General features: G+C 40.5%; 2 protein-coding genes across 10 annotated transcripts in view; one reads left to right on the forward strand and one right to left on the reverse strand.

Annotated features, from left to right (window-relative positions):
* The first annotated feature begins 11 nt into the window (after positions 1 to 11).
* Positions 12 to 25684, forward strand: dhx29 (DEAH (Asp-Glu-Ala-His) box polypeptide 29). Its single transcript, XM_061876600.1, has 28 exons — positions 12 to 333; positions 2909 to 2982; positions 3068 to 3181; positions 4029 to 4158; positions 4221 to 4363; positions 4438 to 4581; positions 7209 to 7335; positions 7405 to 7566; positions 7643 to 7811; positions 7891 to 8011; positions 11332 to 11715; positions 11793 to 12050; positions 12158 to 12301; positions 12375 to 12551; positions 12620 to 12760; positions 12832 to 12976; positions 14672 to 14792; positions 14870 to 14954; positions 16710 to 16798; positions 17989 to 18117; positions 18240 to 18315; positions 19448 to 19672; positions 19736 to 19872; positions 19951 to 20041; positions 22799 to 23095; positions 23206 to 23337; positions 25116 to 25212; positions 25315 to 25684. The coding sequence occupies exons 1-28, from the start codon at positions 153 to 155 to the stop codon at positions 25368 to 25370; spliced, it is 4149 nt and encodes a 1382-aa protein (XP_061732584.1). The 5' UTR covers positions 12 to 152; the 3' UTR covers positions 25371 to 25684.
* Positions 25585 to 25893, reverse strand: part of pstpip2 (proline-serine-threonine phosphatase interacting protein 2) — a 28144-nt gene continuing 27835 nt past the window's right edge. For 8 of the 9 annotated variants that reach the window (XM_061876608.1, XM_061876606.1, XM_061876610.1 and 5 more), the window contains one exon: positions 25585 to 25882. In XM_061876608.1, coding sequence (XP_061732592.1) covers positions 25839 to 25882 — 44 coding nt within the window. In that variant the 3' untranslated portion in view covers positions 25585 to 25838. The remainder of the gene's footprint in view (positions 25883 to 25893) is intronic. The other variant, XM_061876602.1, reaches the window with a different exon arrangement.

Here is a 25893-nt window from a genome sequence, read left to right on the forward strand (position 1 = left end):
TTCCCTATCTGGCAACACAGCCTACGGTGGCCGTGTGGCTAAAAAAAATAAAAATGCGTGAATGAGCTCGACGACGAGAAGGACGAGGTGACGCAAATACCAACGCGGGTTTTCTTCCCTAGCGCATAATATTGTTTTTTTTGGGTGTCTTAATGGGTGGAAAGAAAAAAAAATCTTCGGCGGGGGTTGCTGCTCCTCCCACGGCCTACGGAGGAGCTGCGGCAGCGGGCCGAGCTGGTGCTGCTCCAGCCGGGAACAGCACGACAGATGAGGCGAAGAGGCAGGCGACGAACGGCAAGCTGAGCAAAGCAGCCAAAGACACCAAGTCTAAAGGTGATATGAAACATCTGCCTGATTATGTAAGGGTTTTATCCTTAAAGGCCTACTAAAATGAGATTATCTTATTTAAACGGGGATAGCAGGTCCATTCTATGTGTCATACTTGATCATTTCGCGACATTGCCATGTTTTTGCTGAAATGATTTAGTAGAGAACATCGACAATAAAGTTTACAACTTTTTGTCGCTAATAAAAAAGCCCTGTCTTTACCGGAAGTAGCAGACGATGTGCGCGTGACATCACGGGTTGTAGAGCTCCTCACATTGTTTACAATCATAGCCACCAGCAGCTAGAGCGATTCGGACCAAGAAAGCGACAATTTCCCCAGTAATTTGAGCGAGGATGAAAGATTTGTGGATGAGGATAGTGGGAGGGAAGGACTACAAAAAAGAAAACAAAAAAAGGTGAGGGCAGTGAGAGCGATCCAGATGTTATTAGACACAATACTAGGATAATTCTGGAAAATCCCTTATCTGCTTATTGTGTTACTAGTGTTTTAGTGAGATTATATGGTACCTGAAAGTCGCAGGGGTGTGGTGACCGCCAGTGTCTCTGGGAGGAGGAGGTAATAGTCCACAGCTGCAGGAGGATGCAAGCTCCGCTCATGTCTACCGTAAGAGCTGACTTATTAGCACAATTTTCTCACCGAAACCATGTTCGCTTGACCGCTCTGTTCCATAGTAAAGCTTCACCTTTAGGAATTTTAAACAAGGAAACACCGGCTGTTTTTGTGTTGCTAAACGCGGCTGCAATACACCGCTTCCCACCTCCATCTTTCTACTTTGACTTCTCCATTATTAATTGAAGAAATTGCAAAAGATTGAGCAACACAGATGTCCAGAATACTGTGTAATTATGCGATTAAAGCAGACTACTTGGATAGGGCTGGAAAAGAATGTCCGCTGCAATCGGTGACGTCAAACGCAAACGTCATCATACCGCGACGTTTTCAACAGGACACTTCGCGGGAAATTTAAAATTTCAATTTAGTAAACTAAAAAGGCCGTATTGGCATGTGTTGCAATGTTAATATTTCATCATTGATGTATAAACTATCAGACTGCGTGGTCGGTAGTAGTGGGTTTCAGTAGGCCTTTAAATGTGTGTTTAGTGTTTGCCTAATACGTCAAAACAACGATAGTCACCGGTCACAACATTAGGCACACCTGAAAAACCTGATAGTGATACCTACTTTCTTAGTTACAGTAGTACCACCCAGTATCTTTAATATTGTGGTGGTATTTTTAAACCGCGCTGCAATCCTAACTCTATCATACATACATACATACATTTTCTACCTCTTGTCCCTTCAGGGTCGCGGGGGGATGCTGGAGCCATACATTTACATAAAATATTATAATATACATAAATAGCTCTATAATTTCAGCAGGGTCCTTGAGGGTGCATGGGAGTTTGATCAACCAGTCTACATGTGTTTTGTGGACTTGGAGAAGGCAATTGACCGTGTACCCCGGGAAGTCCGGTGGGGAGTGCTCAGAGACTATGGGGTATCGGACTGTCTGATTGTGGCGGTCTGTTCCCTGTATGATCAGTGTCAGAGCTTGGTCCGCATTGACAGTCATAAATTGGACCCGTTTCCAGTGAGGGTTGGACTGCGCCAAGGCTGCCCTTGGTCACCGATTTTGTTCATAACGTTTATAGACAGAATTTCTAGGCGCAGTCAGGGCTTTGAGGGGATCTGGTTTGGTGGCTGCAGGATTAGGTATCTGCTTTTTGCAGTTGATGTGGTCCTGATGGCTTCATCTGGCCGGGATCTTCAGCTCTCACTGGATCGGTTCGCAGCCGAGTGTGAAGCGACTGGGATGAGAATCAGCACCTCCAAGTCCCGGTCCATGGTTCTCACCTGAAAAAGGGTGGAGAGCCAACTTCGGGTTGGGGATGAATTCTTGGCCCATGTGGAGGAGTTTGAGTACCTCGGAGTCTTGTTGATGAGTGAGGAATGACTGGATCGTGAGATCAACAGGCGGATTGGTGCGGCGTCTTCAGTAATGCGGACGCTTTATCGATCCGTTGTGGTGAAAAAGGAGCTGAGCCGGAAGGCAAAGCTCTCTATTTATGGGTCGATCTACGTTCCCATCCTCACTTATGGTCATGAGCTTTGGGTTATGTCCGATAGGACAAGATCACAGGTACAAGCTGCCGAAATGAGTTTCCTCCTCCAGGTGGCGGGGCTTTCCCTTCGAGATAGGGTGAGTGGCTCTGCCATCCGGGAGGAGTTGAAATTAAAGCCTGCTCCTCCACATCGAGAGGAACCAGATGAGGTGGTTCGGGCATCTGGTCAGAATGCCACTTGAACGACTCCCTAGGGAGGTGTTTCGGGCATGTCCGACTGGCAGGAAGGCACGGTAAGACCCAGGACACGTTGGGAAGACTATGTCTCCCGGCTGGCCTGGGAACGCCTCGGGAACCCCCGGGAGGTGCTGGACGAAGTGGCTGGGGAGAAGGAGGTCTGGGCTTCCCTGCTTAGGCTGCTGCCCCCACGACCCGACTTCGGATAAGCGGCAGAAGATGGATTGATAAATAACTGAGTAGTATTTCTTTCTTGCAGCTCCAAAGACCTACAGTCTTGCCAACACAGCCCAGGTGGACACAGGCGGCATCTCGGATAAATCAATCCTGAAAGTGAGTTAATAAATTAGACGGGCACCTACATGCTCGTATTGATTAACACATGACCACTGAGTTTTTTGTTTGTTTGTTTTTTCAGGTTTCCATCCAAGCTGACTTGGAGAAGAAGATCATCAAGCTGATCAATGACTTCCGGCAGGAGAACGGGGACAAAGGGCCTGTCTCAGGCAGACTCACCAACAAGAAGCTTTTGGTGAGGTTCAATTCATTATCTTCAGAGTCTATTAGTCACTGTAAAAAATGACATACGTTAAATTAATTTTCCACTTTCAAACTATTGCCATCATGAAGCCTTTACTAAGTGCACAGTAATTAAGTGTAAAACAAAGTTAATAACATGAACACTGTCATTTTTAATAACATCAAAACTATAATAGGTAATAACATCAAAACTATAATAGTTGGACAAAAACAAATTGTAGCACAAATGCCTGGGACAAGTTTGAGGAGATTTTGACAAGGTAGGTGGGCTGGTTATGAATGATAAAATGTTAATAACATAAAAACTCTAATTTCAGACAAAACACATTTTCAGCACAAACCAAAAGGGACAAGTTTAGGCAGGTTTTGACACGGTGGGGGGGCTGGATAATGTCACTGGAACTGTAACGACACAAATAATGTTTTACGCCACCGAAGTGATTGATTGAATTGATTGAAACTTGTATTAGTAGATTGCACAGTACAGTACATATTCGGTACAATTGACCACTAAATGGTAACACCCGAATACGTTTTTCAACTTGTTTAAGTCGGGGTCCATGTTAATCAATTCATGGTAGCCATTTATGTAGCACAAACTAATGGCACTGTTATTTAAATATTTGCAATGATTAGGGTGGCCAACTTCACACAGGTTTGTATTGCACACAACAACGGAACGTTAGCTTAGCTTGGTAAACTGCATTGCTAAGATTTTAACTGTAGCATCATGCGTAGTTAGTCTATTCGCTTAACAAACGTACAGCATCTCCAGCTGACTGGCAGAGACCCAGGCTTTATTTTCAGATGTGTAGCAAAGCCTGCTTTGCTTTCTGCAGGATCTGTACACGGCTCTGCAGAAGTTCAACTTCAAGAGGGAGCACATAGAGGAGGCCATGAAGAGCAGCGTACTCTACGGCGGTGATCTCCACTCAGCTCTCGATTGGCTGTGCCTTAACCTTACTGACGGTAAAGACAAACACGCCTTGCCTTTGCGAACTTCAGTGCCTTCAGTGTTTCCTTTGTTTCAGATGAGCTGCCTGAAGGTTTCACCCAGCAGATGCAAGAGGAGAACCAGAGGAGTCGGCCCAGGTTCCAGCCTGCGGCCCAGCAGCAGACCCCGGCAGCCCCAATTCAGGCGACCCCCAAAGCGCCGTCCAGAGACACCACCAAGGTTTGAGTGTGAATGTTAAGACAGTCGTGTTCTGTCACACGTCCAAACGTGCAGTACGGGTTTTTGTTTTCAAGGACGCGGTCCAGGATGACGATGCACGCATGAAGGATTGGATCTTAAGGTACGCTGAGCAGAGCAGTGAAGAGGAAGAGGAGGAGGAGGAGGATAAAGGAAAGATGTTGCGACACAATCCTGAGCTGGATGAAAAATTTGATCCGGTAAGCACACTTAAGAGTCATCCAAATGAACTGGTATTCTCATTGTTGTAATTAGAGAGTGAAGAAAAGAAAATAAATAATTAAAACTTGTTTGTATTAAAATGATAGTATTTTCTTTTCTTTTATTTCTTACTATTTTTAACTTCTTTACCTGGTACCTTAATTACTCGTTAAATCAGCATGTTGGTATCTTAATATTTTGACTTGATACTCGTAAAATATTTCAATTATTTTTATAATAACAGGACTTTTCTGTCATTAAATAACAATTTTATTCTGGTAATATGAATTTTTCTTAAAACTTTCTTGTAAAAATTCCTTGTTTTTATTTTGTAATATTACGACTTCTTTATTCTCATTTACTCCATTTATTTGACCATGATTAACATTACCTTCTTTTCAATAAGTTACTACTTTATACTGATCATTTTCATGTTTAATTTTATTATACTATTACGACTTTATTCCTTTAAAAATAATATATATATGTATATATATATATATATATATATATATATATATATATATATATATATATATATATATATATATATATTTTTTTTTTTTTTTTTTTTCGGCCTGTAATTGCCATTGATTTTTGTCTTAAATTAATACTTGAAATTGCTGCAATTTTTTTTTTTTATTGTAATATTTTGTTTTGCCCACCAATTAACATACATTTTTGTAATTAGATTTCTACAAATCCTGGTAAAATTGACCAGAATAAGAATCAAAATCAGGTTTATTGGCCAAGTATATTTAACACACAAAGAATTTGACCTGAATTTGTTCATTATAAGAAATCAATTAATCAATCAATCAATGTTTACTTATATAGCGCTAAATCACTAGTGTCTCAAAGGGTTGCACAAACCACTACGACATCCTCGGTAGGCCTCACACCCAGTGGGACGTCGGTGACAATGATGACTATGAGAACCTTGGAGAGGAGGAAAGCAATGGATGTCGAGCGGGTCTAACATGATACTGTGAAAGTTCAATCCATAATGGATCCAACACAGTCGCAAGAGTCCAGTCCAAAGCGGATCCAACACAGCAGCGAGAGTCCCGTTCACAGCGGAGCCAGCAGGAAAACATCCCAAGCGGAGGCGGATCAGCAGCGCAGAGATGTCCCCAGCCGATACACAGGCGAGCAGTACATGGCCACCGGATCGGACCGGACCCCATCGGACCGGACCCCCTCCACAAGGGAGAGTGGGATATAGGAGAAAAAGAAAAGAAATGGCAGATCAACTGGTCTAAAAAGGGAGTCAATTTAAAGGCTAGAGTATACAAATGAGCTTTAAGGTGAGACTTAAATGCTTCTACTGAGGTGGCATCTCGAACTTTTACAGTGAGGGCATTCCAGAATACTGGAGCCCGAAATGAAAACGCTCTATAGCCCACAGACTTTTTTTGGGCTTTGGGAATCACTAATAAGCCGGAGTCCTTTGAACATGGCCACCGGATCGGACTGGACCCCCTCCACAAGGGAGAGTGGGACATAGGAGAAAAAGAAAAGAAACGGCAGATCAACTGGTCTAAAAAGGGAGTGTATTTAAAGGCTAGAGTATACAAATGAGTTTTAAGGTGAGACTTAAATGCTCTACTGAATAAAGAAAAACAAATTCTGTGTGGAGTTTGCATGTTCTCCCCGTGAAAGCGGGGGTTCCCTCCGGGTACTCCGGCTTCCTCCCACCTCCAAAGACATGCACCTGGGGATAGGTTGATTGGCAACACTAAATGGTCCCTAGTGTGTGAATGTGAGTGTGAATGTTGTCTGTCTGTCTGTGTTGGCCCTGCGATGAGGTGGCGACTTGTTCAGGGTGTACCCTGCCTTCCGCCCGATTGTAGCTGAGATAGGCGCCAGCGCCCCCCGCGACCCCAAAAGGGAATAAGCGGTAGAAAATGGATGGATGGATGGAACTACGGGAGAGTAAAGTACTGTGGCAGTCACACATATTTTTTTCCTAAAATACTATGACTTTATTCTTTTAAATGGTTTTCTTTTTTCCCCTTTTATTAATGTCGCTTTCTTGTCATTTGACTACTACCTTTCTTTGGTGAAGTACAACAAAATAAGTATAGAAATGTTTTTACAACTTTATTTTTCGTAAATCTTTTTTGTTGTCATTGTAAATCATTTGACATTTTTGCCAATAATTTACTTCTTTATCCAGGTGAAATGTTTTCATTTTTGTAAAATGACGACTTTTTTCCTGTAACAATCTTAATTGTTTTGCGGCGTAAATAAAATTAAATGTATTTGTCGTAAAATTACTACTTTATTCCTATAATATTATGACTTCATTTAGCGACTTTTTCTTACAATATTATTACAACTTCCTTCTTGTAGTATTGCAACTTTATTGACGTATGATTATTTCATACTATTTTAGTCAAATGTCAACATTTTTAATATTATGATCTTTGTAAAACATGTCTGTATTTTTTTTAATGACAATTTTTTTCCTCAAAATAATATTTTTTAAAACAATATTATTGTAATATTCTGACTGTATTCTCATCGTGTTCCGAAAGCCATAATTACCTTTTTGAATAACTTTACATATTGTAGAACAGATTTCAAGTGAGTATAACTATAAAATAAGAATCTTGTTTTGCAGAATGACAGGTATTTGATCCTGACAGCTCAATTGTACGACACTAAAGAAATGGCGATGGCCGCCAAGACCAAAGGAGACAAGACTGGTCAACGGACAGCACAAGATAGAATACGTGTCATACAACAAGGTTGTCGTGATTTTGCTGCTTTTTAAAGAAACATATTTCAAAGTATGTTATTGTGTTTTCTATTAACAGAAATGAAGCAACTTGAGTCGCACCCTGTATTCAATCCAGCCATAAAAGCGGTGGATGCACCCCAAAAAGAGAAGAAGACGATGGCTGTCAACACGGACAAAGAAGAACTGGGCCTCAGTTTGTTTGAAAGGCCTGAAAAAGAACCCCCAACAGAAAAGAAAGGTTCATTTTGGGAAAAATAGACACATTCTGGAGACTTTCTCTTAGTCTGACTATCAGACTCCGATTTTCCTTCTAGTCGCCAAGAAGAACGAGCCAAAGGACATTCGTAATTTTGACTACACGGCACGCAGTTGGACCGGCAAGTCCCCCAAACAATTTCTCATCGACTGGGTGCGAAAGAACCTCCCCAAAAGCCCCCCGCCAGCTTTCCACAAGGTGGCTGCAGGCAGATACTGGCGCTGCAAGTAAGTGCTGCTTTTCATCTCGGCATACAAACATTTTCATGATGGTCACGCTTATCATTTTTTTTTGTTTTCACTTTAGGGTGCGTGTTCAGAGGCTGGAGGATGTCCTGGAAGTCTGTCCCACCATCCTGACAGAAGACAGCATGCAGGCTCAGCATTTGGGAGCCACGTTGGCGCTCTACACCCTGGTGAAAGGACAGGTAGTACATACAGGCAACCAGCAGATGGGACTTAGCTCCAGCAAGTCTGGGTGTAATTTCCTTTTTTCTTCCAATCATGTTCCCAATCCCTGTGATGATAAATTAGTGAAAATCCTTAATTGACTATGTATTTAGAATGTCCCAAAATGTATGTCATAGTTGCTTTGTGTATGACAGGTCAAACTAAGTTGAATCTGGTTCAGATCCACATTGAATTGATGAAACCGTATGTTGTTAGCTTGTAACTAAAGGCAGGTATGGTTTAATTCATGTCCATTTTTTGAAATAACATTTATTTTTATGAATAAGATTGTAGATTGTAGCCATTTTTTCCTATATACTGTCTTACCAAATTATTAATTTTGCAAATGTCAGCTGGTAATTAATGTGAGGTAAAGTTTTGGCTACTTTTTGTAAAGTATGGTATGTTTTCTTTGTAATTTAATTTCAAATAATTTAATTATTTCACAATATGCTTTTTAGAATTCAAATTAGTTATTTAAAGTATTTTAAAAAATACTTTGAATTTCTTGAAAAAAATAATATATAATTAATTCTCTATTCCAAAGTTTAGCTATGATTTTAATAAGATTTAACCATGTGCAGCTAGGATAGGCCCCAGCATCCCCCGCCACCTCGTAAGGGACAAGATGTAGAAAATGGATGGATGGATGAACCATTTTTTTCCAGATACTATCTTACCAAATTAATCATAATACAAAGTTTAGCTGGTAATTAAAGTGAGGTGAAGTTTGGCTACTATTATTACATTAAGGTATATTTTTATTATTATTTCAAAATATAATATTTGTTCGCTATATAATTTTTTGAACACTTTAGTATGCCAATTTAAAAATAATAACAATATTTTAATATTTTAAATACTTTAGAGCCAATTTAAAAATATTATTTAATATTTCCTTATGTTTGTTGGAATATTTGTGAATAACAATTTAATAATAATAATAATATAATACTTAAGAATAATTATTTTTAGAATAGTTGAAAATAGAAGTTTTTAAATGAATATATTTTAATATTTCATGATAGATTTTTTTTAGAATACTTGAGAATACCATCCATCCATCTATTTTCTACTGCTTGTCCCTCTCACTAGTTCTACAATATGTAGAGTTATTAAATTTTCTTAAAACAAAAAAATATAACACCATTTTTTTACTATTTATAAGTATAGCTATAAATTAATTGAACACAATTTTAGCATTTTTTTCCAGATACTTACTAAATGATTCCCATTACGAAATGTAACTTGTAGTTAAAGAGGAACTGCACTTTATGGGGAATTTTTAATCATTAACAAGCTCTATGTCAGACAAGAACACGTTTTCTTATTTTATGCATTCTAAATCGTCGAATCCGGCCATTATGAGGTGGCTAACAATGCAGCTGATGGAATTACATTGTTCCATCCACACAACCCTCTACATCATAAATAATAATAATAGAAATACATAAATAATACTCAATTTACATGTTTTGGCCTAAATATTAACCAAGTATTTATATTATCGTTATTATAAGTGCTTACTCCAACAAACGTATTTTTTAAATTGGTATATGCTGCAATGTTAATATACTGAGCCGGTGAGCTGCTGCATTGCCTGAGTTGGTAAAAGTTAATGCTAGATTAAAAATCCTGCCTCTCACCAGGCTGGTGGAAGGTTGTGGCCACAAACCAAGAAGTTGCTCAACTTTGACATTCAACTCAAACCCGTAGATGGCAAGAAAGACACGAAAAGACGCTTGTTTGAGACATTTTTTTTAACCCTCTGTGAGAATTATGATTAATTCTTCATCTAAATGGGAATATATGAACAACTTATTAGTCGGCATCCCGGTAAGAGCAGATCTTATACAGTGTGTGATTTTTTTTATTATGTCTGAAGTTTGTATATCTTGTACAGCACTTAGCAATACTGCTGCATGATGCTTGTCTTTGTTGTTGAAGGGAAAAGTAAACGTTGTGATGTTTCTGAGATTAATAACTGGAGAAATCACTCCACATAGGCGGCATGGCCGGAAACCAACATTGAATGACCGTGACCTTCAATTCCCAGATGGTACTGTATCAAAAACCAACATCAATCTCTAAAATATATCACCACATGGGCTCAGGAACACTTCAGAAAACCACTGTCACTAAATACAGTTTGTCGCTACATCTGTAAGTGCAAGTTAAAGCTCTACTATGCAAAGCGAAAGCCATTTATCAACAACATCCAGAAACGCCGCCGGCTTCTCTGGGGCCAGATCATCTAAGATGGACTGATGCAAAGTGGAAAAGTGTTCATTGGTCTGATGAGTCCACATTTCAAATTGTTTTTGGAATTATTCGACATCGTGTCATCCGGACCAAAGGGGAAGCGAACCATCCAGACTGTTATCGACGCAAAGTTCAAAAGCCAGCATCTGTGATGGTTAGGGGGTGCATTAGTGGCCAAGGCATGGGTAACTTACACATCTGTGAAGGCACCATTAATGCTGAAAGGTACGTACTGGTTTTGGAACAACATATGCTACCATCTAAGCGCAGTCTTTTTCATGCTTATTTCAGCAAGACAATGCCAAGCGGCATTCAGCACGTGTTACAACAGCGTGGCTTTGTAAAAAAAGAGTGCGGGTACTTTCCTGGCCCGCCTGCAGTCCAGACCTGTCTCCCATCGAAAATGTGTGGCGCATTATGAAGCGTAAAATACGACAGAGGAGACCCCGGACTGTTGAACGACTGAAGCCTTACATAATACAAGAATGGGAAATAATTCCACTTTCTAACGCTTCAACAATTAGTTTCCTCAGTTCCCAAACGTTTATTGAGTGTTGTCAAAAGAAAAGGTGATGTAACACAGTGGTGAACATGCCCTTTCCCAACTACTTCAGCACGTGTTGCAGCCATGAAAAGTTATTTTTTATTTGCAAAAAAAAAATAAAGTTTATGAGTTTGAACATAAAATATCTTGTCTTTGTTGTGCATTCAATTGAATATGGGTTGAAAAAGATTTGCAAATCATTATATTCACTTTATATTTACATCTAACACAATTTCCCAACTCATATGGAAACGGGGTTTGTACTTCGCATATATACTTCAAGCATGTAAATGAAACAAAGATGGAAGCTTTTGATAGAATGCATACAAAAACGACAAACATAACATATGTGTTCTTGTCTTACATTGTGAATGAAAGGCAATATTAAAAAAAAAAAAAGTGCAGTTCCCCTTTAAACAGAGCTCAATGTTTGCTGCTAATTTAGCATTCTATTGCCAGCATGAAGTAATCTAATCCCTCTGTCATCCTCAGTCAGTGCACCAGCTCCTGCCACCAACCTACCGGGACGTGTGGCTGGAATGGAGGGACGGCGAGCAGCAGCAGCAGGAAGAGAGCCGCACCGCCGCCAACAAGCCCCGGGACCAGTTCATCGCGCGACTCCTGACCCGCCTCAAGCAGCAGCAGAACTGTGAGCAGAGCTCTAATGGATCTGATGGCCACATCCTGCTCGCCGGAGGTGGAAATGAAGAACCCGAGGAGTCCTGGGAGAACCTGGCTGGTCTTGATATGGCTGAAGAAGGAGGAGGGGGAGATGCGGAGAGAAGAGGAGTCGGGAAGGAAAACAAAGAAGCACTGCAGACGGCCAGAGAGCTCCTCATAAGGATGAGGAAGTCCCCACTGGCACAGAAACTACAGGTAAGACTCATTTATACTGAAAAAGAGCATTCACTTTCTTTTAAATAAGCTAATTCAATTGTGTCTTTTTTTAAAAGGCGGATCGAGAGCAGCTACCCGTCTTCCAGCACCGCCACCGTGTCATGGAGGCTTTGCGGCGCCACCGCGTGGTGGTGGTGGCCGGCGAGACGGGCAGCGGGAAGAGCACGCAGATCCCGCAGTTTCTCCTGGAAGAGATGCTGCTAGGGGAGGAGCCCTGCAACATTGTGGTGACGCAGCCACGGCGTATATCCGCCATGAGTTTGGCCTGCAGAGTCAGCCAGGAGCTGGGATGCGAGGACGGACCGGCGTCCAAGGTAAAATTTCTACATTCTGGACAAAAAAAAATCAACATCGACGTCCTTGCTTACACATTTTCAAAACATTTGTTCCAGAAAATAATGAGTGTTTTTCATTTTGTTAGTTGTCGCTGTGCGGCTACCAGATCAGGATGGAGAACCAGTCGGGTGGATGGACTCGCTTGTTGTACTGCACCACCGGAGTTCTTCTACGGAAGCTCCAGCACGACAAACACCTCAATTCCTTGACCCACATCATTGTCGATGAGGTATTTTCTAAACAGACCACCTTTCCGGACCTCCTCCCATTTCTTCCATCACCAACATCTCCGCATTAATCAGGTGCATGAGCGCAGCGTCCAGTCCGACTTCCTGCTGACCATCCTGAAAGACGTCGTTTTGAGGAGATCCGACCTGCGGCTTATCCTGATGAGCGCCACGGTGGACTGCAACAAGTTCTCCGGCTACTTCAACCACTGCCCCGTCGTCAGCATTCCGGGGCGAACCTTCCCAGTGGAGGTAAGTGCAAAAAAAATAAAAAGTTACCGTAGCTAAGTGCAGAATACTCAAACTTGTTGGGCTTCCAGGTGTTCCACTTAGAGGACATAGTGGAGGAGACGGGATACGTCCTGGAGAAGGACTCGGAATACTGCCAGAGAATCTTGGAAGAGGAAGAGGAAGTAAGCGTCGTCGTCACCCAAAAAGGTGGAAAGACATCACAGCACCAGGTAACGTTCATGGTCAGTAACTCCTCTTCTTGATGATTACAAGCATTCATCTCCTGGGTTGTGCTTTTTAGGAAGTGATCATAAGGGACTCTTCTTCTGGATGGGACCTGGGTCCTGACCTGGACCATTTCAGCAGCAGGACTCGCCAGGTGCTGCAGTACATGAACCCCAACAAGATCAACATGGACCTGCTGGTGGAGCTCATCAACTACCTTGGTATGCTTATTTTAGGCCATAAAATGTGTGAGGGAAAATCGAATATGAAAGCTGTATCTAACATTCTGCCTGTTTAATAATGATCGTAAGAAGTCCTCTTCTACATCGCCAATGTTATTGATCACCATTATCTTGAAATTAGCATCATGACTCCTCTGTTTGCTAACAACCTTTTAAACACTTTTTTCCCGCCCCGGCTGCGTGTCTCCTGGTCACTTGTGTGCCTACAATGGGAGAAAAGATCTAAATCGCTTGAGTAGACAACGTTTTTTGGTGCTACCTAATGGCTGACCTGACTTTATTTCTAGGGGAAAATTGCTGTCTTATATCTGAGTCAATACAGTACTTTGCAGTATTGTGGCTTACTTTGATGTCCCCTGTAGTAGACATTTGGCCACGTCCACTGTGGTGGACCTTTGTTTTCAACCATTAGGTGGACATTTGTTGATGTCCGCTGGGGTGGCGTTTGCTGATGTCCATTAACGTGAACATTTAGCCACGTCCAACGCAGTGGATTTTGGCCATGCCCATTTGTAAGACATTTCTTGATGTCAATTGGGGCGGACATTTGGCCAAGTCCTTTTGGGTGGACATTTGTTGATGACCTCTGTAGTGGACGTTTGGCCACATCCACTGTGGTAGACATTTGTTGAAGTCCACTGGGATGGCGTTTGCTGATGTCCGTTAACGTGAACATTTAGCCACGTCCACCGCAGTGGAAATTGGTCATGCCCATTTGTAGGACATTTCTTGATGTCAATTGGGGTGGACATTTGGCCAAGTCCACCGGAGTGGACATTTGTTGATGTCCATTGAAGTGAACATTTAGCCATGTCCAACATAGTGGATATTGGTCATGCCCATTTGTAGGACATTTCTTGATGTCAATTGGGGTGGACATTTGGCCAAGTCCACCGGAGTGGACATTTGTTGATGTCCATTGAAGTGAACATTTAGCCACATCCAACGCAGTGGATATTGGCCATGCCCATTTGTAGGACATTTCTTGATGTCAATTGGGTTGGACATTTGGCCAAGTCCTTTTGGGTGGACATTTGTTGATGACCTCTGTAGTGGACGTTTGGCCACATCCACTGTGGTAGACATTTGTTGAAGTCCACCGTAGTGGACATTTGTTGATGTCCATTAAAGTGAACATTTAGCCACGTCCAACGCAGTGGATATTGGTCATGCCCATTTGTAGGACATTTCTTGATGTCAATTGGGGTGGACATTTGTTTATGACTTCTATAGTGGACGTTTGGACACATCCACTGTGGTAGACATTTGTTGAAGTCCACTGGGGTGGACATTTGTTGATGACCTCTGTAGTGGACGTTTGGCCACATCCACTCTGGTGGATATTTGGCCACGTCCATTTTGTCCACTCCAATACATGGCCTGTTGGGTATTGTGAAATCTATTTGTGGCAATCCTAATTTATTTCTCAATTGCATATTTACATACTTTCTGTTTTAATGTCTTATTACACAATGCATGGGTCTTAATGAGGAAATTCATATGAGCCACATTACATTACATTTTTTGTATAACAATGTGTTTTGTTGTTTATTTGTGTACAATATTATCTTATTTAGCTACTTTGGAAAACATTAACCATAGTTCTCAGTCTGATGCAAGTAAGCATTGTTATCTTTGCAAAGGCAGAATGTGGAATATTTTGTTTTGTGCTAGATAAATCTCCACAATTTGCACAACTGGATGGTGCTGTCCTGGTGTTCCTGCCTGGTCTGGCTCACATCCAGCAGAGCTACGACCTGCTGTCATCAGACAAGAGGTTCAAAGACAAAAACAGGTGAAGGCAGCACACAAATGCAGCAAACTAATATCCAAAACGCAACACATGCATCACTTGTAACTTTGTACTTAAAGGTACAAAATAGTCGCTCTCCACTCGACGCTGTCATCCAAGGAGCAGGCAGCGGCTTTTACGGTGCCCCCATCTGGCGTCAGGAAGGTACCGTCACTGGCAAATAGTAACACAAACATTATCAACTTTTAAGTACCAGTAAAGTGGAAAAACAAGTTAACTTTATATGCTTAATTGTGTTTCAGTGAATCAATTAAACCATATTCAAGTGTATTTACAATCCGCAAAGTATGTAAAAATACCACCTAAACATCACAAAATGCCGCAAAATCAGTCAGCCATTTTGAATATTTCACTCCGAACGTGTTCGGTAATTACCGTAAAGTGTTGAACGTGTTTGGTAATTACCGTAAAGTGTTGTCACTGTAGTAACACTTCTGCACTCTAACCATAGTATCAGATTATTCATACTGGAAATATGCAAACATTTGAGAGAAATGCACTGTCTATCATCCACAATCCTTATATAAGACATGAACACGTGTTTTTCGTTTTTATTTATTCTAAGTCGTTAATAAATAAATACATAAAGAGTCTGCTAACAATGTAGTCAATAGGGACTCTCTATTTTGCCCATAAAACCCGCCACCAATACTCTTTATACATATCATGACCTCTGCGATGAGGTGGTGACTTGTCCAGGGTGTACGCCGCCTTCCGCCCGATTGTAGCTGAGACAGGCACCAGCGCCCCCCGTGACCCCAAAGGGAATAAGCGGTAGGAAATGGATGGATGGGGCATATTGTGACCTGAATATTGACCAAATATTAGCAATGTTGTTATTAGAAGGGCTAACGCAGACGGACTATTTTTAGCGGTGCAATGATATAGACAGCTAAAGAGCCCTCTGCTGTACTGTGAGCCGGCAGCGATGTCCTGCAGCTCCCGCATCGTCTCGGCTTGTCAAAGTTATTTAAGATTATAAATCATGTCTCTCATCTGGCTATTAGGATGATTTAGTCATAAATCTAGAAGTTGTTCATCTGTGACATTCAATCTATACCCAGAAATGGAGACAAAGACACAACCGAAGACGGTGTCTGTAGGGAGACTTTTCCTTGTTAACACTTTGTGTGCATCACAATTAATCCTTCATATAAACGGGAAGATAAGGACATCGTATCAGTCGTCATCGAAGTAAGAGCAGACAGTGTACAGTAAGCTATCGTTTTATTGAAGTGTTGTTTGTATTTCTTGTTTAGCACTTAGCAATACTGCTACATGATGCTTAGTCACTGGGTCTTTTTAGCAGATTTTCAAAAACTTGTAGCTCATCCGCCTTATATGTAGGATCAACAATATAAGGTTCTGGATCATAATTTTTCCCAAAGTTATTGTCGTTGGCTCTCACAAAGTCTGCGTGATTTGCATTGTTGTTGGAGATGAAGGGATCTGTGGTTCCTACATCTACATCACGCCATCAATCCTGGGTTCAATCCCAGGCTCGGGATCTTTCTGTGTGGAGTTTGCATGTTCTCCCCGTGAATGCGTGGGTTCCCTCCGGGTACTCCGGCTTCCTCCCACTTCCAAAGACATGCACCTGGGGATAGGTTGATTGGCAACACTAAATGGTCCCTAGTGTGTGAATGTGAGTGTGAATGTTGTCTGTCTATCTGTGTTGGCCCTGTGATGAGGTGACGACTTGTCCAGGGTGTACTCTGCCTTCCGCCCGATTGTAGCTGAGATAGGCGACAGCGCCCCCCCCCGACCCCAAAAGGGAATAAGCGGTAAAAAATGGATGGATGGATAGCCTTAATATAGAGGCAACTTGTTTTTCCACTCTACTAGCACTTGAAAAGACAATTTATATTAATTTATCTTTTTTTTTCTTCTGTCTTTTAGATCGTGTTGTCGACGAACATTGCTGAGACGGGCGTGACAATTCCTGATGTCGTTTTTGTCATTGACACAGGAAAAACTAAGGAAAACAAGTAAGAGACGTGCGCATGCACTGTTATGAGTACAGTACAGTGGAATCTCAATTTATGAACTTAATTGGTCCTTGAACAGAGTTCGTAAATTACATTTTTTTATAGGGATGCACCATTGAACTCACCATAAGAAACTATGTAAACATTGTCCATAGATTTTTACACTTTAAACACAATATAAAGTGTTATACAGTACTTTACATCAAACATAGCAAAGAGGTGATGAATCAACTGTATCTTTTTTAACAAGCCAAAACAACAAGCTGAACATCCTTGTATGCACTGCTCTGCCAACACGCGCACACACACAGAAGTCACTGAGAGCCCTCAAAAATGCTCAAAATCACAAAACTACTTAAATTTAACAACAACATTTCTACATTAATAAACATTCAAAAAAGTTAAATCCACCCACAAAGAGCACAGGAAACGGGAGTAGATGGGGAGAACGAAAGACAGGGGTTGTGGTCAATAACAGTGTCTTTTGCTCACTGTGAATTAAGTCTGTTATAGCATTGTATTTCAGGAAAGTCTGTTCACCTCACAATTAAAACGTTCTGTAGTACGGAGCCAGCCTGTCAGTCCTGCCTCCTACTTGCGAGTGCCATTAATGTACAGTACTCATCTCAAACAGTCTTAACTCTACAGGTATTCCCTCTCTTTTCCGAGCTGGTTCGTTGGCTTTGGCTTTTGGGATTTAAACTTAGTTAGCAGAATGGATAAAACTTGTCAAAAGGGGAAAAATCACACAAAAGGCACACATACTGAAGTACTGAGAGGTGAGTAGTATGTCTCCTGTGCAGAAAGTGAGTAGAGAGCCCCGCCTCCGGTACATTGACGCGCCTTGCGTTTTGTCTGGCAGGTATGACTGAATGAAGCATTGGTTCACAAACGGATTCATATTTGCTCCATCTGATGGTTTGTTAATCGAAACGTTTGCAAATACAGTAGAGGGATTTGTGAATTTAGGTTCCACTGTGCTTGAATATGAAGGATGCAGTACTTGGTTGCGACCTATTGAGGTGCAGTTGATTCAGTCTGAATAAAAGAGACAAACACTGACATGTTTGAAAAAGGAGTTCAAAAGATTCAGAGAGAGCATTCTAAGCTGCCCATTCCTACAAATAGAAATTCCACTAACGATTGTATTGTGATTTTGTATTTATTATTATTTATTATGTGGCATTCAGGTACCATGAAAGCAGCCAGATGAGCTCCCTGGTGGAAACCTTTGTGTCCAAAGCCAGCGCCCTCCAGAGGCAGGGAAGAGCAGGACGGGTCCGCAACGGCTTCTGCTTCAGACTCTACCCAAAATACAGGTCAATAAATACGACATACAATTACATTCAGGTAACATTTGTAAGAATATTTTCTACTGGTCACAGCTTGACCCTGGAACGGATTGTTTGTGTTTGCATCTATGAATATGTTTTTTGTTCAGGTTTGATGCATTCATGGACTACTCCATACCGGAAATACTACGGGTCCCTCTGGAGGAGCTGTGCCTTCATATTATGGTGATATTCTCGAAAGGAACAACGTTCACATGTCACTAGTAAAGAAACAGGAAGTAATCATCTAGCAAGATTATATCTGCTGCGCCCACAAACAAAATAAATTATAGTAATATGTGCACACATTATAAATAACAGCGTCTTAGTTTTTTATGAATTTGTAGAAAAATATTTTTGCAACCAATTATAGAAAACAGTCTTCAAAATTAGTGGGTCCATTACATCCCATTTTTTGTTTGTTTTTCGAAAGTATATTATATGCATTTTTAGCCTGACTTGAGTATTTTTCAGCATGAAAATTGATAAATGAACAAAAAATATCAGTACTGTAGTATTTCCACAAAATGAAACCAAAGTAAGCATCCAGTCTTGCCTTTTTATGAGCGCAAAGGTGACTTTGTTGGTGTTATTTTATGTCTACAGGGCTCTTAAAATGTTAAAAACATATTTAGAAAGGTTTTATGCTCTTGCAATAAACATGTTTGATTTACAACAACTACTTGGTGGAAATTTTAGGGTTTAATGTAATAATGAAAATACTGCTGTTTAATTATTGGAGGATATAAACCTTTTAATAATCATTTGCTTTTAAAAAAATGGTCGTAAAATGTACTGAAGAAATTAATTTTGTCTTAAAATATAAACAAAAACTTTCACTATTTTGTAATATTAAATGGATCCTCTGTTCTTACCCATCGGTGTAATGAGTTGGTCCGCTCCCGGGTCAAACTTTTACCATCATGAAACTCTTCTGGAAGCTTTAGTTGCATGTTTACATTTTTAACGGTCCGACAAGAGAGAAAAATAAGTTCACCACTGTTTAGTACAATATAATGAATAAAATAAAATAAAATAAAACTGAGTTTATTGTTATGGCTAAAATGATTAAAAATTGTGATAGTTAGTTAATACTAATAGTATTGCTAATATTTTATTAAGCCAACACTTTTTTATGTTGTAACCATAACACTTCCTATTCTATGGTTGTCATCCTCCTAAACACTATTTTATGGAAAATATATATATAAAAAAAAAAAAAATGTTTCGCCTTTATGTTTTGTTTCATTTTAAGGCAAACTGGTTATACTTCAGGTATTTTTGGTTGAGATGTTGCTCACTTGTGTCTCGTGCTTAGAAATGCGAGTACGGCTCCCCGGAGGACTTCCTGAGTCGTGCACTGGACGCCCCTCAGCCTCAGTCAGTCAGCAACGCCATCAACCTGCTGAGGAAGATTGGCGCCTGCCAGCCCAGCACTCACGTCCTCACCCCCCTGGGACAGCATCTGGCCAACCTGCCCGTCAACGTCAAGATCGGCAAGATGCTCATCTACGGCGCCATCTTCGGCTGCCTGGAGCCAATCGTACGTCGTCTTTGGTTTGATATGACTGTGTTTGGCGGGCGATGTGTGACCGATGTGTTGCAGGCGACCATCGCGGCTGCCATCGCCGAGAAGTCTCCCTTCTCCACGCCCATGAATAGGAAGGAGGAAGCCAACTTGGCCAAAGTGGCGCTAGCGTTAGCCAACTCTGATCACATGACCATATACAATGCATATTTAGGGTATGAAACTTTTTGCATCAAAAAAAACCTTTGATTATCATCATCATGATTAACATGATTTTGTTTATTCTTTTTTAGGTGGAAGAACTCCCAGAAGGAAGGACTTAAAGCAGAAATGTCCTTCTGCCGAAAACACTTCCTCAATCGTGCAGCTCTCATGACCATAGAGGCAAGACACTCACACCGCGGCATATTTACACTTCATTAGGGACACCAATACACTTAATGCATATTAATATTTAGTTTGAATGTAAAATATAGTTATAAAGTAACTATAATAAATGTAGAATTTCATGATACATGCACTCTAATGTATTTATTTAATATTGAATTTTCATGACCAACGACTATAAAATAAATTCGTATTATGTACAAAATTAAATCCAGTCGTCATCCATCCATTTTCTGATGTTATTATTTTAATGGTTCTATTTTAACTTAATAACTGTATAAATACATGTAACTGATTCTTAATAATAATTAGGGATTTTTTAAAAGTTATTTATTTCTTATGAAACAAATACCGATCCGTTGTGGTGAAGAGGGAGCTGAGCCGGAAGGCAAAGCTCTCAATTTACCGGTCGATCTACGTTCCCATCCTCACCTATGGTCATGAGCTTTGGGTCATGACCGAAAGGATAAGATCACGGGTACAAGCGGCCGAAATGAGTTTCCTCCGCCGTGTGGCGGGTCTCTCCCTTAGAGATAGGGTGAGAAGCTCTGCCATCCGGGAGGAACTCAAAGTAAAGCCGCTGCTCCTCCACATCGAGAGGAGCCAGATGAGGTGGTTCGGGCATCTGGTCAGGATGCCACCCGAACGCCTCCCTAGGGAGGTGTTTAGGGCACGTCCAACCGGTAGGAGGCCACGGGGAAGACCCAGGACATGTTGGGAAGACTATGTCTCCCGGCTGGCCTGGGAACGCCTCGGGATCCCCCGGGAAGAGCTAGACGAAGTGGCTGGAGATAGGGAAGTCTGGGCTTCCCTGCTTAGGCTGTTGCCCCCGCGACCCGACCTCGGATAAGCGGAGGATGATGGATGGATGGATGGATATTCAAATATATATTTTTTATGTATTTGATTTTATAATGCATGTGTATAGTGCGGATATGAAGTATAAATGAAACATCATTTATTTTCAGAGTATTTCTTTTTTGTATTAATTGGTTTACCTTTCACTGCTTTGAATCAAATGTAATTATTTTACAATGACAAATTAAAATATATATAATAAATAATTGTGTATTTATTTCCTATTATTTTATTAAATGTTATAAAATACATTTGAAAAATACTTTAAATATCATTTAAAGGCCTACTGAAACCCACTAGTACCGACCACGCAGTCTGATAGTTTATATATCAATGATGAAATATTAACATTGCAACACATGCCAATACGGCCGGTTTAGTTTACTAAATTGCAATTTTAAATTTTGCGCGGAAGTATCATGCTAAAACGTTGCGGTATGATGACGCGTGCGTATGACGTCACACTTTGTAGAGGACATTTTGTTCCAGCACCGTTCACAGCTATAGGTCGTCTCTTTTCATCACATAATTCCACAGTATTATGGACATCTGTGTTGCTGAATCTTTTGCAATTTGTTCAATGAATAATGGAGACGTTAAAGAAGAAAGCTGTAGGTGGGAAGCGGTGTATTGCGGCCGCCTTTAGCAACACAAACACAGCCGGTGTTTCATTGTTTACATTCCCGAAAAATGACGGTGAAGCTTTACTATGGAACAGAGCGGTCAAGCGAACATGGTTGGATTGGACCACACACACAAAGTACAGTGTATTATGCAGCGATCATTTCGAAAGATCGTGTTTCGAAGAGGGTCCCTTGCGAAGGGCAGAGATGGGCATCGCCACCACCCGTCGACTGGTGCTGAAGAAAGGACCTTCAGGTTGTACAGGTACGACCATATAATCTCACTAAAACACTAGTAACACAAAAGGTAGATAAGAGATTTTCCAGAATTATCCTAGTAAATTTGTCTAATAACATCTGAATCGCTCCCACTGTATAGTCTTTTTTTTTTTTTTCTAGTCCTTCACTCTCACTTTCCTCATTCACGAATCTTTCATATTCGCTCAAATTATTGGGGAACTCGTTGCTTTCACGGTCCGAATCGCTGTCACTGCTGGTGGCCATGATTGTAAACAATGTTCAGATGTGAGGAGCTCCACAACCCGTGATGTCACACGCACATCGTCTGCTACTTCCGGTACAGGCAAGGCTTTTTTATTAGAACCAAGAGTTGCGAACTTTATCGTGGATATTCTCTACTAAATCATTTCAGCAAAAATATGGCAATATCGCGAAATGATCAAGTATGACACATAGAATGGACCTGCTATCCCCGTTTAAATAAGAAAATCTCATTTCAGTAGGCCTTTAACTGCATGTATAATTGACTTAGTAATTATCACGTAATTGTTTGAAGAGATAACTATTCTAGTCAGAAGGTATTTATTTATATGTATTTTAATTTATCAATATGTTTACTATTAATATTTATTTTAATTTATATTTCATTTGGGGTTCTCGATCATATATTAACATCGGTCCAATATCAGCAAAAGAAAAACAAATATCGGATTATATCGGCTTGTAAAACAAAAGTATGTACTATGACTCGTGTTGATATCATATCATATTATTATAGGTAATGGCAAATATTCTAATATCGATATTGTATCCGAAGAAGAAAAAGTTATATTGGAACACAGCTTGATGAATATGTATTCACTACTTATTTTGTTCTGACATTTTTTTTGAAAATTCATTATAATCTTCTCTTAATTCGAACAAAAATATAACATATTTTGAATTGAAATAACGGGAATTTAAAATATTGGTTTGTGCTATTGTACCTAATGAAGTGTCCAGTGAGCAAGTCTTCTGTCTTGTGTTCACGCAGGACGTAAAGCATGACCTGATGAGGATGATGGAGCAAGCAGGCTTCTGCTCATCCCGCGCGCCCATCTCCTCGCGCGCTGTGCCCCCCGCCGCCTCCAAGCAGATGCTTTCTGTGCTAGGTTCGGTTCTGACCGCCGGCCTGTACGATAGCGTGGCACGGATCCTCTGCACCGCCTCTGTGGACGTTCTGGAGCGGGTGGCTTGCTCGGTGGAGACCCCGCAGGGCAAGGCTCAGGTGCATCCTTCCTCCGTCAACCGCAACCTGCAGACGCATGGATGGCTGCTCTACCAGGAGAAGGTTTGAGCATGTTCTACACTGTATTTATTGTACTTATTTCATGAAGTTTTCCACGTAAACCAAATAAAGGTCAAGTTCTCATGAAGTAATCAAAGTAAATCATGTTAAAGGTGAAGTACACCAAGATCTACCTACGAGACACCACTTTGATATCTCCGTTCCCAATGTTGCTTTTTGGAGGAGACATTGACGTTCAGCACCGAGAGCGACTTATTACGCTGGACGGATGGATGCATTTCCAGGTAACAGCCATGAGGGAGTGCTGTAGGTTATTAAAAACTGTCCATTTTTAAAGTTTTTCCTTTCATTCACAATCCTTATATAAGACTAAAACACACTTCTTTCCCTTTACGTGCATTCTAAATATAAATAAAATGCTACTACAAGGCAACTAACAATGCAGGTATTTGAACGTCATCCACTCTGCTTATAAAGCGCTTTAAAAAACACCAAAATTGTTCAATTTACACACCGTGACCTGCATATTAACCAAGCTATAGTGGCATTATTATTGTAAGAGCTAACACCTAGGAACAACCATATTTTTCGGATTATAAGTCGCTCCGCAGTATACATCGCACTGGCCGAAAATGCATAATAAAGAAGGAAAAAAACATATACGTCGCATTTTGGGGGGAAATTTATTTGATAAAACCCAACACCAAGAATAGACATTTGAAAGGCAATTGAAAATAAATAAAGAATAGTGAACAACAGGCTGATTAAGTGTACGTCATATGACTCATAAATAACCAACTGAGAAGGTGCCTGGTATGTTAACCTAACATATTATGGTAAGAGTCATTCAAATAACTATAACATATAGAACATGCTATACGTTTACCAAACAATCTGTCACTCCTAATCGATAAATCCCATGAAATCTTGTACGTCTAGTCTCTTATGTGAATGAGATAAATAATATTATTTGATATTTTACGGTAATGTGTTAATAATTTCACACATAAGTCGCTCCTGAGTTAAGTCGCACCCCCGGCCAAACTAAGAAAAAAACTGCGACTTGTAGTCCGAAAAATATGGTACTTATTTGAAACGTTAAGCTATAGTGCTACATAATGAGGCTCCAAGGCTTTCACAAAGTCTGCTATAAGTGGTAGCAAAAACAGCAAGTGATCTCCATGTTCATACAAATGCTACCTACTTTATGCGCTCTGTGATGTAAATGCACCCAGTAAAGCTTGAAGTGAGCAAAATACTGTTAATATTACATGTTATCATTAAATGTGCATGTTACTACATTACATACATACTTACAACATGTTTTATAAAAGTGTATTTGGATTTTTTTTAGAGGGCTTTATAGGCGGACTAGATCTCAGCCTCAATTACCTGCATTGTTAGCCACCTCTCACTAGCAGTTTTTCAATATTCATAATGCATTAAAAAAAAAGAACAAAGTGCGTATTGTCTAACAAAGGGTTGTTCATAATGGGCAAAACTACAAAAAAACTCCTTTAAGGGTTAGTGCATTTTTGAGTTAGACTTAACTTATTTCTGCATTTGCAGATGTGAATTATTGAGAAAAAATCAGAACACATTGTAAATGGGATTAAGGTTTACACTGTGGTTGTGTTGAGACTGCATGTTTTATGGCTCTAATGCCCATCCATCCATCCATTTTCTACCGCTTATTCCCTTTTGGGGTCACGGGGGGCGCTGGCGCCTATCTCAGCTACAATCGGGCGGAAGGCTCTAATGGAACCTTTAAAGATGCTTTTCACATAGACTGCTACGATATGCTGTTATGTATTAGCCAAAGTTCAGCTCAAATTTTTTCGTATCGTTCAATGTATTAGAACTCAAAGAAGAAATGTGTGTCTCTTTTTGTTAGAGGTTTGCTTTTTTTTAATGTACACAAACTTCATAAATGTTGGTGTAAAAAGATTAAAACTAGCATTGATTATACTGACAACAATTCATCCCTTTGCTGCTGTTGTGCTGTAATGTCAGCTGTCATTTCTGAGGGAATCCTTTATTTACGACCACATTTGGTTTCAAGGCCCCTGTGCGGATCGGCGTGATCTTCAAACACCTGAGGAAGCTGCTAGACTCTTTGCTGGAGAAGAAGCTTGAAAACCCTCGCATGAGTTTAGAAGGTAGTACTCAATAATAATAATACAACATAACATAGCCTCTCTTCTCGGTCCCATGCATGACTCAAGCCAGTATTTCCCTCTATTTCTCTTTGCCCTATCAAGGTGAGAGGACCATCCAACTGATTTTAAACTTGATCCAATCAGAGCAATCTTGCTAACTCCCAGACCACATCTGCAGACTAATGGAACACATGCGGAACTGTTGGTATTAAAAACTTTCAATCATGTTGAATAGGATTGGTCAGCATCTCCGGGCCGGCCTGAAGGGGATGGAGGTCCACTCTTCTTAACATATACTCTCCAATCCCAGAGCATTTTTAGGCTGTGGCTTGGCAACTCAACATTTGAGCGCAATTTGTCAATTGCCAAACGTGGCGTGAATAAAGCATTTTTTATTTAAACAAGATTCATTGAAATACACCACATGTACAAACTTTTTGTGACACGTTCTATTAAAATGAAAGGAAACGTGTCTAATTTCACAGCTGATGTGCCAAATGATCGCCACGGCCACTTTAGTTCTTCACGAAGGTCTTGGAGGACCTTTTTCCACACTTAACTTTTCCAAGCATACTTTTTTGGATCAGTAGAAAGTGGTATTGCCCAATGCAGTGCAGCCCATTTCTTCAAAAGTGAACAACACTGTAGGCTTCGTCTTGCACGCCTGCTGCTACAATACAA

Source organism: Nerophis ophidion, linkage group LG17 (assembly GCF_033978795.1).
Source record: "Nerophis ophidion isolate RoL-2023_Sa linkage group LG17, RoL_Noph_v1.0, whole genome shotgun sequence".
Lineage (NCBI taxonomy): Eukaryota > Metazoa > Chordata > Actinopteri > Syngnathiformes > Syngnathidae > Nerophis > Nerophis ophidion.

Bases quoted from the DNA above. Each gene is read 5' to 3' on its own strand.
- dhx29 (XM_061876600.1), top strand. From the start codon at position 153: ATGGGTGGAAAGAAAAAAAAATCTTCGGCGGGGGTTGCTGCTCCTCCC. The intron at 4,159-4,220 runs GTAAAGACAAAC...CCTTTGTTTCAG, and splicing joins GTGCCTTAACCTTACTGACG to ATGAGCTGCCTGAAGGTTTC. The intron at 12,552-12,619 runs GTAAGTGCAAAA...TTGGGCTTCCAG, and splicing joins GGCGAACCTTCCCAGTGGAG to GTGTTCCACTTAGAGGACAT.